General features: G+C 50.0%; 2 protein-coding genes across 2 annotated transcripts in view; one reads left to right on the top strand and one right to left on the bottom strand.

The window, feature by feature from the left end:
• Window positions 1–2540: 2540 nt before the first annotated feature.
• Dazap2 (DAZ associated protein 2) lies at window positions 2541–7149 on the top strand. Its single transcript, XM_005353880.3, has 4 exons — window positions 2541–2665; window positions 3720–3838; window positions 4442–4687; window positions 5784–7149. Exons 1-4 carry the CDS (start codon window positions 2653–2655, stop codon window positions 5910–5912), a joined length of 507 nt encoding a protein of 168 aa, XP_005353937.1. The 5' UTR covers window positions 2541–2652; the 3' UTR covers window positions 5913–7149.
• A 1084-nt stretch (window positions 7150–8233) lies between these two features.
• Smagp (small cell adhesion glycoprotein) overlaps window positions 8234–14879 on the bottom strand; it is a 15270-nt gene continuing 8624 nt past the window's right edge. The window contains exons 3-4 of the mRNA XM_005353883.3: window positions 9342–9422; window positions 8234–8840 (exon numbers count right to left, since the gene is read on the bottom strand). Coding sequence (XP_005353940.1) covers window positions 8662–8840; window positions 9342–9422 — 260 coding nt within the window. The 3' untranslated portion in view covers window positions 8234–8661. The remainder of the gene's footprint in view (window positions 8841–9341; window positions 9423–14879) is intronic.

Raw genomic sequence — 14879 nt, 5'->3', positions numbered from 1 at the left:
TTTATGTGCTTTTTCCTTATTTCCTTTTTTAAAGATTTATTTTTATTATATGTGTGTTTTCTTTGCATGAATGAATTTATGTGCACCATGTGCTCTCAGAGGTCAGCAGAGGGCGTCAGGGCCCTTAGGACAGACTGCCTTGTCTTCACATAGGTTCTGACCTGGGCTTCTGCTTCGTCACTGTCATCTCTTACGGGTAGGGAGCTGTTCTCACTTCTGTGATCTGACCATACTGCCCCATTTTCATGGCCCATCCCCCACACTGAACACCGTCTTATCTCTAGCAGAAGTGACGTCCTCCCTTTCCCAGGGACCCTCTCCACTTGTTTAGTAGCTATGAACTCCTAGATCTCAGGCACCATACTCCCACTCCCCAGAAAACCACGTAGACAAGAGCAGGCAGGCGCTCATCTATGCGCTTCCCTAGCATCGCGGATGGTCCATAAGCTGACCCTAACCATTGTAGGTCATTACCTTGACTTTTCTAGGCCTTGCGTTTCAGAACCACAGGGGCTCTGCTTCGTCTTCCGTGCCATTTCTCTAGTGCGACCCCGGGTCTGACACAGTGGGCATTCGGTAAACACTGGCTACGGTACTGTAAGAAAGAGTGACAAGTGAACGGACAGCTCGGTTTCGCACGCCTTTAATCCCAGCACTCGGGAGGCAGATGCAGGTGGATCTCTGTGAGTTCGAGACCAGCCTGGTCTACAGAGCTAGTTCCAGGACAGGCTCCAAAGCCACAGAGAAACCCTGTCTCGAAAAACCAAGAAAAAAAAAAAAGAGTAAGACCACGTAAGCCGCGCCTTTAGTCCCAGCACTCGGGAGGCAGAGGCAGGCGGATCTCTGAGTTCTAGGCCAGCCTGGTCCACAGAGCGAGCTCCAAGACATCCAGGGTTCACAGAGAAACCCTGTCTCAAAAAAACAACAGAAAACAAACAAACAAAAAAAAAAAAAAACAAAAAGAGAAACATGGATCCTCCCGCCTGTCCAAGAAAGTAGCCAGTTGCTCCTTCGCCCCACCTAGTGGAGAAGGCGGCGAGCTGCAGCCCCTTCACCGTGGTAGCTCACTAGGCGGCACGCCTGCCTCTATCTAGGCTCAGCGTAGGACTGAAGGCGAACACCAGACACCTAGCAGAGGGATGACCAACCAGACCGCACCACGCCCTGGAGGGCCCGGATATCAAATTAACCCTTTCTTCATGAGCCCCTGGTCCTGGGAAGGACCTCCCTGTAGCAGTACCTGGATTTTTATTTGTCGATGTTGCTTTTATTATTATTTTATTTACTATGTGTGTGTGGGTGTTTTGCTTTCAGATACACAAATGTCACTGGCTTTAGGATACTAATTTAATCTGAATCAAATTTATAATGCACTTAAAGGGACTTTTTCAAAATACCTAAAAGAATTCTGAAACAGTCTTTAGTGCAACCTTGTCGGTGGAAACACTGGGTGATAGGAAAACAAAATGCAAACACTGACCCGGAACCTGGGAGTCAGGACACAAAACCTGAGTCTGTAACCTGTCTCTTTAGATTGGCTTTCTCGAGTATTTATTTTTATTTATGCATGTGTCTGTGTGACATACGGCACCCATGTGCATCTGGCAGGGTCCAGAAGGTGTGGGATCCGAACACGATAGGGGCCTCTGAAGAGCAGTGTTCTTAACCGCTGAGCCTCTCTCCAGCTCCCCTGGATTAACGTTATTGGAGAATGAGGGGCGCGGAAAGAAGCAGATTGCCCGGGGCTGCTGTGCGGCCTGGATCAAACTGCATTTACAGTAAGTCAGTCACTGGAGACGAAGGCGGGGATGACTGGGTAGGAGTGAGGACGGGTCATCAGTCAGGGTGCTTTCGGGGCGCTGGGGTGGTGGTGGTGGATGTTCGAGACGGGGTTTCTCTGTGTAGCCCTGGCTGTCCTGGAACTCACTCTGAGGATCAGGCTGGCCTCGAACTCACGGAGATCCGCCTACCTCTGCCTCCCGAGCACCCGCAGTGGATCTATCGGGGCTGTGGTATCTACGGGCGTCTCTCCACTCCACGGTCTCACCAGCAGCTATCCAACAACGTCAACTACCACGGAGAACAAACTACAGATCGGTCCGCGACCGCCGACTCCAGACGTGCGCAACAGCTCAGCAGTCACGTTGGAACGAGGAAACAACCCTGCCCAGAAAGACGTCCCCTTCACTCTCCAGGACAATTGAGAGGTGACGCACTCGGCCGTCGCAGGGAAAGGGTTTCAGGTCACCTCGGGCGGGCGGCAGGTGCAGGTGCCGGCTGCGCGCGCAACCCTGGCTGGCGGGGGCCGGTCTACGTCAGCGCGGCTGGGCCGCCCGCGGGAAGGCGCGGCAGGCAGGGGCTGGGCGTCGTCTCCAGACACGCCGCGAGGGAGGACCCGGGGCTCGCGAGGGGGGGGGGGGGCCGCGGAGGGAGCGCCGCCATGAGACAGCACCGCCATCGGGGCGGGGCCGCGCTCGCCCTCTCCGCTGCGCGGCGGCCTCGCGAGGGGCGGGGCTTCCGGCGGCAGCGCGCTCGGGCGTCGACTGACGCAGAGTGGACGGGTGTCACGTGACACGGAAGCGACTCCGAACAGGAAAAGGACGAAAAAAATAACCGTCCGCGACGCCGAGTCGAAGCGGACCCGCAGCCACCATGAACAGCAAAGGCAAGGCCGGGGGGTGGCGTGGACAGTCGGGGAGGCGGGCTGGTGCGGGGCGAGCGGGCCCGGGGGGCCACGGGCTCGCGGCGGGCCGGGTCGCGCTTCTCCTTAGGGGGCCGGGAGCGAGGCCGCACCTGACGTGGCCGCCCAGTCTCCCGCGCCGCCGCCGCTCGGCCCTCCCGGCCCCCATAAACTCGGTGGCGCAGTTTGGAGCCGCGGGCTGTGTGTGAGGTGGGGGGGCTTTTCCGTGACGGGCACCCGCTGGAGCGAATGGGGAGCTAGAGCAGGGCTGTGAGGAGGCCAATGGCGGGCCGGCGGAGGCGGGGCGCCGCGCTTCGGAACAACAGGCCTTGGCGGCCTTAACTAATGAAGTGCCGGCTCCTCGGCGCCGGCCCCCTCGCCGCCCGCCCTCCGCAGGACCAGGTCTCACGGTCCCCGTGCTTGTGCCGTCCCCAGAACACCCCTCCCGCCGCCCTCTGCACGGCTGGCTCCATCCTCTCGTTAGGAAGTCGACTCTGAGTAGGAATCTGGGAGGAAAACAGTCTGGACTGAGAACAGCCCAAAGTAGAAATCCCCTAAGACACCGGCGGTCCAGAACCTCGGGGACAGGTCCCCAGACCTGTCCTTCATCGGGAAGGGGACACAGCCAAGTTAGGCTTGATTCCGTCATCAGTGTGCTGGGAACAGCGCCTTTTCTGCCCCATCAGAGCCCCGTGAGGGTGCAGACAGCCCTCCCTGCTTTTCTTGGCTCCAAGAAATTCAGCGCTGTATGGCAATCTGTCGTCCCCTGCGCGACTCCACCAAGTTAGCTACCCTGTGCGTCCTGCCCAGATGGTGGCTCTGTTTGCAGCCTTGCTTTAACTTTGTGTCTGCGTCTGTGTGAGTGAGGCGCTCACAGAGGGGAGCTCGAGTCGAAAGGAGGTTGTGTCATTTGAAGACGCTGGGAACAGAACTTGGGGCCTCAGGAAGAGCAGCATTTTGTCTTAACCAGTGGGCCATCTCTCCTGTCTGCCCCCCCCCCCCAGTTTGACAGACAGCACCTACCCCTTTTGTGTTCCAGGTCAATATCCAACACAGCCTACCTACCCTGTGCAACCTCCTGGGAATCCAGTATACCCTCAGACCTTACACCTTCCTCAGGCTCCACCCTACACAGATGCTCCGCCGGCGTACTCAGAGGTACTGCAGCTTGCTAGACTTTGAACTAGTTGAGGACACCCGTGGGCCCCACAGACAGAAGGATGGTGATCACCATTGGAATTGTGCTGTTTGATTATGTTATTTGATACATGCTGACATTAAGGTGAAGTTGGGTCCCTTGAGCAGCAGGTGACCCAGGAGACTGTTGTGTTATTGTGTGCCAGTGACTCTAACGCAGTGATCTGTACACACGAAGAACTGAGAATGGACTTAGGAGCCAAGCATGGTGGTACAGGCTGGTAGTCCAGCACTTGGGAGGTTGAGGCAGGAGGATTCTGATTTCAGGGCTGTCTTGGGCTATATAACCAAGCCCTGTCACCAGAACCATCCAAGGGGCTGGAGATGTAGCTGGTTTGGTGGAGTGCTTGCTTAGCATGCACTAAGCCCTGGATTTGATCCCCAGCACTGTGTGAACTGGGTTTGGTGGCAAGGGCTTGTAATTCCACCAGTCAAGGTGAAGGAAGGATCCGGAGTTCAAGGTCATCCTCCACTACAGTTGAAGGTACCAGTAAGACTTGATGAAGACATTTCAAATAGGGATGTCACAAAGTAACATTCTGCCTTCTCTTCTGCCTCTTTTAGCTCTATCGTCCAAGCTTTGTTCATCCAGGGGCTGCCACAGTCCCCACCATGTCAGCTGCGTTTCCTGGCACCTCTCTGTATCTGCCTATGGCCCAGTCTGTGGCTGTTGGGCCTTTAGGCTCCACTATCCCCATGGCTTACTATCCAGTCGGTCCCATCTATCCACCTGGCTCAGCAGTGCTGGTAGAAGGAGGGTATGATGCAGGTGCCAGATTTGGTACTGGCGCTACCGCTGGCAACATTCCTGTGAGTATGGGCTAACTGGAAGCGATATTCTTTCTCCCACCATCCGTGGACAGTAATGGTCAGGGTTGGCACAACAGCTGCTGTCTCCTAGGCAGAAATGTGGCACGTCCTTTGGTTTTGGAATTAATCATTTGTTTTCTTGCCTTAGTAAGATACTGCTAGCTAGCTGGGCAGTGGTGGTGCACTCCTTTAATCCCAGTATTTGCGAGGCAGAGACAGGTGGATCTCTGTGAATTCGAGGCCAGTCTGGTCTACAGAGGGAGTTTCAGGACAGCCAGGACTGTTAGACAGAGAAACCCTGTCTCAAAAAACAAAAACAAAAGCCTGCAGGCTTTTTCATTGGCTTGGGCACAGTGAACGCTCCTTATTAAGTCCATACACTCTTAATATCTACCACAAGGATGAAATGTACCAGGAACCCAGGTGATTAAAAAAGTAGAATGCATAATCCCTAGTAAGTAGGTGTTAGTTACCAGTTCCTCCTGCTCAGTGCTCTAGTATGTGGGGTTCTAGCAAAGGCTATCTTTGAGGAGCCACATTCTAGAGTGAAGTGGAGTGGTGTGGTCAGTGGCTCTTAAGTGTTACAGTGCTGTGTTACAAGTCTGCAGTTGCTGATGTGCAACCCAGTGGTAGAGCATTTGCTTGGATATAGAGTGTTCTTCTGCTCCATGAACAAATGCACGCAAAGCCCACAAGAGACCCCGTGGGCTGTTTTTGCTGTTTTGGAACTGTGACTTGCAGTGGTTCTCCTGGGGACAGGCTACACCTTAGGGCGGGAACACTGGTGAGTGACAGGCTCCCTCCCGTCTGTGTCTGGATTCAGATGGTGACAAGCTGTCAGAATTAGCTCTTTTTTAAATGGTGGTTGCTTGGTGTGTGGCACATGCCTATAATCCCACAGTGGGAGGCTGAGGCAGGGGTCAGCCTGGGCTACATAGCAAGAAGCAGGCAAGTTAGGGTTACATAGTGAGACCCTGGGATAGCCCACCCCACCCCTGCAAAAAAAAGTTACTGGTTGGCTCACTGCCACCTTTTTGAGGCATCTGCTTTCCTTGTGCTCCTCCTCTTTGCCCACTGTCCTTGTCTTTCCTTCTAGCCTCCACCCCCTGGATGCCCTCCCAACGCTGCTCAGCTTGCAGTCATGCAGGGAGCCAACGTCCTTGTGACTCAGCGCAAGGGAAACTTCTTCATGGGTGGCTCAGATGGTGGCTACACCATTTGGTGAAGAACCGTGGCCATGCCTGTGCCGGGAAAGACATCACGTACCTTCAGCACTTCTCACGATGTAACTGCTTTAGTCATATTAACCTCAAGTTGCAGTTTAGACACATGTTTTTGGGGGTGTCTTTCTGGTGTCCAAACTTTGAGGCACTTTTCAAATTTAATAAGGAACCATGTAAGGGTAGCAGTCCCTCCCTAGAGCATTTTGAGGTAGGGAGGCCTCCATTCTTCAAATGAATGTGGGTGGAGCAGCCCCGAGGCTCTTCCCTAACTCCTCTGGAGTAACACTGTACCATCCTGGTCTTCGCTTTTAGTAATAAAACATCAAATTAGGTTTGGAGGGAACTTTGATCTTTCTAAGAATTAAAGTTGCCAAATTATTCTGATTGGTCTTTAATCTCCTTTAAGTCTTTGATTTATAGTAGTTGTTAAATGAAACGCATTAGCTGTCTGCCTTTTCCTCCCCACCAGCCCAGCCTGTCCTCCGTCTTCCATCAAATCAGTGGTGCAAGACAGAAAGCCGGTCACTCGGCCCTTCTCGCGTGCACCTGTCCCACTTGCCATTGTTAACTGTCTTCTTAAGGATCCTCTGAAGCCCCCTGTGCCCTGAGCACAGACCTGTTTCTTTGGGTTTTGTGTATCTCCAGGAAAAGGTGAGGGGACCTTTAGGACCCACCTTTTAGGCCATCTCTGCATCACCACGAACCCAGACTTGCTGTGGTGCCAAACCTGAACTTAAACAACAGTTCTCAGTGCAAGCTGTCCCAGAAAAGTTTCTTTAAAAGTGATGGGCAGAGAAGAAAAACACATGAAAAAGCTTGGCTTTAAAGCCAAATTAAGGGTGTTTCAGATCAAACTTGGTTTTCATTTTCTGAGTGTCTGATGCAGCCACTCGGGTTCCCAGGAGTTTTCCTGTGATGGGTTGGTTAGTAGGGTCACATGAATGCCTCGTTATGAAACGACTTGAGTCCAGTGAGATCTCATTAGGATTAATATTTCAGGGATCCTTAATATTTTGATTTGTTTTCTGAGATTGGATTTTATTTTATCTGACATTTCAGTTCATCTAAATCTTGTGTTCTGTACATGTATTGTTTGACTGTACCATCGACTGTTATGGAAGTTCAGCGTTGTATGTCTCTCTACACTGTGGTGCACTTAACTTGTGGATTTTTTATACTAAAAATGTAGAATAAAGACTATTTTGAAGATTTGAATAAAGTGATGAAGTTGCATTACACTGTACTCTAGGCATTCTTTACTCAGCACGTGTTCGCATGTTCGTACAGGTCAGGTCTCTTAGAGCTCACCCAGAAATAAGCTCGGTGCTCCTGTCTGGGAAATAAATGTAGACGTGCAAGGTGAGGTTTTAGGTTTGGCTGTTCTCATGAGCTTTCACTAGAGCTCATTCTGGAATTCAAAACACAATCTTAGAAATGAAAGCAGTGCTGGTCATGTTGACACTGGACTTTTATCCCAACGCGGGGGAGGCAGAGCCAGGTGGCCCCTGTGAGCTCAAAAGCCACCCTATTCTACACAGTGAGTTCTTACTCGTGCTAAGGCTTCCATCAAGGAAAAAACCTTAGTGTAGTAGTCTGTACACTTCAGGGAAATTTCTAGATGGTTGCTCCAAAGTTCTATGTGGAGAAATACTGAAAACAAGCGGGCCAATGCCATTACTCTAGTTACTGTGGAAAGAGGTCTGCCAAAAGTTTATGGGGTAACTAGCAAGATCATGTCTCAAACCCACAAAGCAAAAGCCAACCAGCCTCTGCACTGCAGCTTCTGGAATCTACACTGCTAATATCGGGTAAGAGTTTTAATACCAGAGTATCCAAGGGGCTTGGGTGGAAAAGAGCCTGGCCTGGCAGTGGTGGCACACACCTTTAATCCCAGCACTTGGGAGGCCAACCTGGTCTACACAGTGAATTCTGAGACAGCTATAGTACACAAAACCCTGCCTTGAGGAAGAAGGAAAAGAGCTTTACTGGTAGGAAATTTAGGTGGCTAGGTTTTTTCTGACTCCCTCTATAGATAAACAGGGATCTGGGAAATTGTGGCCTTTGCCAGGATAAAGGTCAAACCCACTTAGTTCTCATGTGTTTCTGATGGGACAGTTGCTGCTTCTCTGGAACACTCCTGAGATAGTTCTAGGAACTTCAGAACATCCCTAAGAGTTCTTAAAGAGAGACAGCACACGCAGAAGAGTTAAAGAAGCAGAGAAAACACTAAAAATTTTAAGGAAAAAGTCAAAATTTAGTTTTTATAAATGAAAATCTTTCATAATAAATTTAATTTGGATAAAAACTGTAAATTTGAGGCTGCTGGGGGAAATGGTAAGGTTCGGATCAAAGCAAGTAACACTTGGAGGCCTGTCCCTCCTGGCCTGATCCGTCTTGGGGTATCTAGCCTCCAAGAAGCTACACTGGGGCTAGGCAAGTAGGGAGGGGACAAAGTGGACCAGCCTGTGGCCACCTTCCACATCTCCCACTTCCAACTAAGGCATGGCCCCATGTTGGCCAGTTGTGAGCACTGTCCTTACCAAGGCCTGGCTGGATAGGAGTCATAAGCAGCTTTCTCCGTGTCCCTGGACCATGGAGTCAGTGACGATGTTATTGGAGACTGTCCTGGAAGGTGAGTGGATTTGCCATCTCGTTCAATGCCACTCACTGGCTTCAGAGCAAACCTTCCCTAATTATAGAGTCAGTGTGTTAGCACTGGAGCCAAGACTCGGCCCCTCCAGTCTGGGATCATTAGATGAAGTACTCTTCCTTCTCTCTGCCCTTGGCTGAGTCACTCTCCATCTGCAGGATGGTGCTAGGCTCGCCTTCTGCTGGCTCATAGGTGACGTAGCTGCCTTTGTTCTTGTACAGGTAAAAGAAGATCAAGGTCACCACCGAGAGCAGGGTAAGGAACACCACAGTGATCACGACTGGGAAAGGAGAGGGAGACATGTTTGAGTACTTCACTGGGCCAGTCAGGTCCTCTCAAACCCAGCTTCCCCAGGACACAGCAGCCAGAGTCTCTTGGTATTTAGCTACCACACAGTTTAACTCCCTCTCAAGCCAGTTCCTGATGATCATGCTAGAAACCAGGAGGGAAACAGCTGATGCCAACAGGAAGGGTGTTTTAATACATAGCTTCCCATGAGAGTTTCTCTTCCTCACCCACTCAACAAAACCACACATCTCCTCCTTCCAACCCACGCACTCCAGCTGAGTATCCACATGCGCCACAGCCTGTTCACGGCCACTCCCACCCTATCATTTGTCGGTCATGTCTCCCTCTTTCACAGCTCTGCATGTGTGAGACCTACAGGCCAGAAGGAACCCAGCACTGGAGTTGGTCCCTGATGTGACTTTTCCTGTATGAGGAAAATCTTAGCTGTCACACTGGGTTCCAGGGTATCTCTGAGCCCAGAGGCCCTTGTTACCTGCAATGAGCGCTGTGCTGGCCTCTTCAGCTTGTGGGGACAGGGTCTCATGGGCCTGAAGAACTGGCGTGGTCATCAGTTCTGGGAAGTTGGAGGGGGAAAAGGAAATGGTGAGTCCTTTCTCCTTGCCATTCTGTCACTTCCCTTCCTGTTCAAAAGCTCAGTGGTTCAGAGCACTGTCTGCTCTTCAGGAGTCCTAGATTTTATTCCCAGCAACCCCTTCGTGGTTTACCATCACCTGTAACTCCAGGTCAAGAGGATCTGAACTTCTAGCCTCTGGGCACCAAGCAAGCACACATAGTACACAGACACACAGACAAAACATTCATATATATAAAATAAAGATTTAAAAAAGTTCAACTAGTATCTAGGGTAACTCCAAACAATAACCTGGAACAAAGAGATTAAAACAAACCATTTCTAAAAGACAACATTTTTATGATTTTTTTCTCTATCTAATACAATGTTTAAAAACAGGGACTTGAGCTGGGCATAATGGTGCACACTGTTAATCCCAGCACTTGGAGGCAGAGGCAGGTGTATCTCTGTGAGTTCAAGGCCAGCTTGGGCTACATAGTAAGTTCCAGGACAACCAGAGCTACACAGTAAGACCCTATCTTGAAAAAAGAAAAGAGAGAGAGAGAAGAACGAGAAAGGGGCTCTTGGTTGGGAGTGGTGGCGCACGCCTTTAATGCCAGTACTCAGGAGGCAGAAGCAGGCAGATTTCAGAGTTTAGGCCAGCCTGGTCTACTGACGTAAGAAAAATAGGAGGGTGTTGGTTTTTGTTAGGTGTGGTGACATGTCTGTAACCCCAGCACTCAGGGCTGAGACAGACTGAGACAGACTGACTGTTCCAGGATAGCCTGACCTGTATAGGGAGGTCTGTCTCAAATACAAAACAACTATGACTCTCGTATCTGTTGAACGGGGTTTGAGCCTGAACTGATTGATTTTCAAATGTGATCTGTCCTTTTCAAGCTACTCCCTTGGGAAAAACATCACCTAACCTCTGCCAGCATCAGTCACTTTGGATGCTAACGGTACAGTACCTAGTTTATAGGCTGTGAGGCAGAGACGTGAGGATATGGCAGTATAAGGAACACATCAAATGTTGAGTGTGTATATATGAATATATTTGTACCATGCAGCATAAATGTATCCTGTAATCTTTCCATGTACATCTTTAATCTGTATGTATGTATGCACATTTGTGGTACATGCATAGCATAGTGTACTTGTGGAAGTCAGGGGACAAGTTCTGATACCCATTCTTGTTCTCTGCTGCCTACACCAGGCTAGCTGGCCTTGTGAGAATTCTTCTCCATCTTTCACCTCAGTATAGGAGTGCTGAGAAAGAATGCAGATGCAGCTACTGCCAGGCAGAGTGCTGTGAATGCAGATGCAGCTACTGCCAGGCAGAATGGCACTCACCTTTAATCCCAGCATTCAGGAGACAGGCAAGTGGATGGATTTTGTGAGTTCCAGGCCCGCCAGGGCTAGTGGGGACCTGTCTACAACAGAACAAATGCACACTGTGCATCTGTTTTTACCAGGTTCTGGGGATCGGGATTTGGATGTTTATGCATGTACAGCACGCTGCCCACCAAGTCATCTCCTTGGCCCTACATACCTTTTATAAACATTGTTTTCAGTAATAAAATATACTTACCCTGCCCCAAACCTTTTTCTTGTGGAATATTACTTAAACTATGTAAAGATGTGCTGCATTTGTTTATGCAGCATTTGTTTAACTGTGTAAAGACATGTTGCTGTTTTACCTTGCCTGCCTAAGGTACCTGATTGGTCTAATAAAAGGCTAAACAGCCAATAGTTAGGCAGTAGAGGGGATAGGCGGACTGGTGGGTAGAGAGAATAAGTAGGAGGAGAAATCTAAGCTGGAGGGATGAGAATGAGAGGCACGAACAAGGGAAACAGAGGGAGCCGCCTGGGATCAGCCAGGCAGCTGCCAGCAGCAGGACACAAAGTAGGATACAGAATGAAAGGAAGGTTGAAGCCCCACGGCAAAACATAGATGAAGAGAAACGGGCTAAATTAAGTTGTCAGAGTAGTGGGACAAGCCTAAGAGAAAGCCAAGCATTCATAACAATATTAGGTCTCCGTGTCTGTATTGGGAGCTGGCTGGTGGTCCATGAGCAAGCCTGCTCTACCTTTCACTTCTAGGGTAGGTTCTGCACTTAAACAGGCTTGGAACAGGACTTTCCCCACCCTGTCTGTCTGTCCATTAAGCTCCAAAGCCCAAGACTCAGAGTCAGGACATTATTAAACTGTGGTCTGGAAACTTGTGGGCAAGTCTTTTTTAAGGTCTCTCTAGGTAGCCCCACTGGCCTGGATTTGCTCCATAGTCCAGGCTGGCCTTGAACTCACAAAGATCTTCTTGCCTCGCCTCTGCTTCCCCAGTGCTGGGATTCAAGGTGATAACCACACAGTCTTTTCCTAATTAGCATTTGATGTAACTGTTGAAGAAGTAACTTGGTAAAGGTCACTGCAGGATAGAGGTGTCAAGGGAGGACACGCTGGTCAACTCTGGAGTCATCATTTTCTTCAGTAAATAATTTATTAAGTCTGGCCTAGTGCTCAAACCTATAATCACAGCCCTCAAGAGCCTGAGACATGGAGTTCACAGTGAGTTCTAAGCCAGTCTGGATACAGACTGTGAAACCCTATCTCAAAAAAACTGAAATAAAAGAATAGAGATGAGAAGCAGAGGAGGGAGGGTGTGGGGTAGGGGGAGAGAGGGACAGGGGAGAGGGAGAGAAAGAGTGAGAGAGGGAGGGAGGAATAGAGAGAGGAAGGGAGGAAGAGAAGGAGGGAGGGGCACAAGCAAAACTAGCAGCTCTGTGGCCCACCTGCTTCGCCAGGAACTGCGCTAGGCACACTGGGAACAGAGCGGGGCAGGACCAGCTCCACAGTGCTCACACCGCAGGTCCTATCATCGCTCTGAACTGCAGAAAGTCCAACAAGGAGCACCAGCAGGGACTGATCTGGTGGGCGACTTCAAGGAAGCAATGTTTGATGGCACCAGGACTGGGAGTCGAAGCGACTACTGTCAGCAGAGCCCAGGTCTTAGGGCCGGCTGTGGCACCACTGAGCACGGGTAAAGGGATCTCCGCTGCTGTGAGCTGAGGCAAGAACAGGTCAAGGGCGTTGAGGGTCTTTTTTTAGGGGCCAAGAAGAGCCTCCAATTCCCTGTGATCCCATAACTGAAAAGCAGCAGGAGGTGAGCTGCCGAGAGACCTTCCAGTCCATGGCCAGCCCAAGGTGGGGGGCCAGGTGGGGAGAGACGGGGTTTCTGCAAAGCCCTGGCTGTCCTCGAACTCACAGAGAACCGCCTAATGTATGAGAGGCCAGAAGACAACTCGAGGGAGCTGGCTCTCTCCTTCCACAGGGCCCAGGAGACTGGACTCAGGTCATCCTGATGGCTCACTCAACCTATTATTCTGTGAATCATTAAATCAACACTGCAAGGCTATTCTGTGAATAAAGTGGGAGAACACCTAAAGCGTTGGCATGTAACTCAGCTGTAGAGCATGTGCATGCACATGTGTGTGTGTGCATGTGTGCATGCGTGCATGCATGTGCTCATGCAACTCCAGCTCCAGGGGATCCAATGCATTATTCTAGTCTCTATGGACACTCATAAGTGCACACACATGGAAGTGTGCATGCACACACACAAAATAATCACATTAATAACGATCTTAAAATATGACGTCCAGCAAGATGGCTCAGCAGGAAAAGGCACTTGCTGTATAAACCTGGTGACCTGAGTTCAAACCATGGGACCCTGTAAAGGCTTTGAGTTCTTTAGCCAAGAATGACCTTGAGCTTCTCACTCTCCAGGCATCACCCATGCTTGTTTTTACACAGTGCTAGGGAACAAACGCAGGGCTTTGTTAGGCCTCTACCAATTAAGTACATGCCCAGTCATGAGCTTTTTTAAATTTACTTTTTATGTTAAAATGTTTAGAGACAGGGTCTCACTATGTAGTTGCTGTGGGCCTCGAATTCAAGAATTCCTCCTGGCATTTTGGATTAAGAGGTGTGTGACACCATGACTGATAGATTTTTCTTTTTTTAAAGATTTATTTATTTATTATGTATACAGTATTCTGTCTGCATGTATGCCTGCAGGTCAGAAGAGGGCAGCATATCTCATTACAGATGGTTGTGAGCTACCGCAAGGGTGTTGGGAATTGAACTCAGGACCTTTGGAAGAGCAGCCAGTGCTCTTAACCGCTGAGCCATCTCTCCAGCTCAGATTTTTTTTTTTTAAATGAAAATGGTCTCTACTAGAAGTGAAACAGTAGAGCAAGGTAATGCACAGGCCTTTCAGAGGTAGAGGCAGGAGGATCCCTGTGAGTAAGGCCAGCCTGATCTACATAGCCAAGGCTAAATAACAGACCTGGTCTCAAACAAAACAGAAAAATGAAAGCTGTAAAACCAGGGTCGAGCTGTGAAGCCTGGCCAGGACGTTTAGAGAGGTAGCTACTGTCCTTGTCTATGCTAAAGGTCCACAGTGTTCACCCACAGTGTTCACGGTCTCCCCACTCCTGTGTCCCTGTAATCTCATTCCAGTATGATTTCAAAATGTGAGTCATATACAAAAAGACAAAACAGAACAAAACACACATCAAGCTTTCGAGCAGCAATGCCAGGTCAGAAGCTGCCAGAGACTCCCAGAACAGCAGCAGGAAGCTCCAGCAGCTCAGGTGGCGGGCAAATGACAAGGGCTGTCTCAAAAGTGTTATATTTAGAATAGGCAAGGGAGGGGAGTAAGGCTCGAAGGTCTCAGGGTAGAGAGGAAGCGGGATCTCAGTCCCTGTCTCGGAACAGAGAGTGGCTTTTTCAGTAGGGAGCAGCAGAGTCAAGGCCCTGAGGCAGTGAGCTCACGAAAAGAGAAGCTGAGCTGGGCGTGGTAGGACAGTAATTCCAGCCACCAGTCTGAGGCCAGTGCGGGCTACATAATGAGGCCCTGTCTCCAAGTCAGGAAGAGGAGAAGGGAAATGGCCCAGGAAGCACAGACACAAAAGGATGAGGTGGCACTTACAGAATTTGTAGCCGGTCTTTGTCCCCGTGCAGGGATTCTGAGAGGCGCCTGTGCATACAGACGGCTGCAGACTGGCTAGGCTTGAGGGGTCAATTTATTAAGGCCTGCTTTGGGGGTGCTAAACTGGAAACAGCAAACACTATGAGTCAGGATGGGTACCTTACAAGAAAGCTGTTACAGACTTCTTACGTTCAGAGTCCAGGTTGACAGACACAGAAATTAAAAACTTAAGCCAGGAGTGGTGAGGCACACTTATAATCCAGGCTGAGGCAGGAGGATTGCCATGAACTCAAGGTCAGCTGGGGTTCCACAAAGAGAGTCTATCTCAATACCTAAAAATGTTAATTCAATAGCCAGGAATAGTAGTGGATGTCCTTAATCCCAGACCTCAGGAGGCAACAGAGCTACATAGTGAGACCCTGTCTCAGAGAGAGAGAGAGAGAGAGAGAGAGAGAGAGAGAGAGAGAGAG

The sequence above is a fragment of the Microtus ochrogaster genome, chromosome 15 (assembly GCF_000317375.1).
Source record: "Microtus ochrogaster isolate Prairie Vole_2 chromosome 15, MicOch1.0, whole genome shotgun sequence".
NCBI lineage: Eukaryota > Metazoa > Chordata > Mammalia > Rodentia > Cricetidae > Microtus > Microtus ochrogaster.
Note: the sequence above shows the minus strand (reverse complement) of the source record. Positions and strands in the feature narration are given on the sequence as shown.

What these genes read in the sequence shown, in the direction of transcription:
- Dazap2 (XM_005353880.3), top strand. An exon ending in CTCCGCCGGCGTACTCAGAG is followed by an intron (nt 3,839 to 4,441) that starts GTACTGCAGCTT and finishes TGCCTCTTTTAG; the next exon opens with CTCTATCGTCCAAGCTTTGT. An exon ending in CTACCGCTGGCAACATTCCT is followed by an intron (nt 4,688 to 5,783) that starts GTGAGTATGGGC and finishes CTTTCCTTCTAG; the next exon opens with CCTCCACCCCCTGGATGCCC.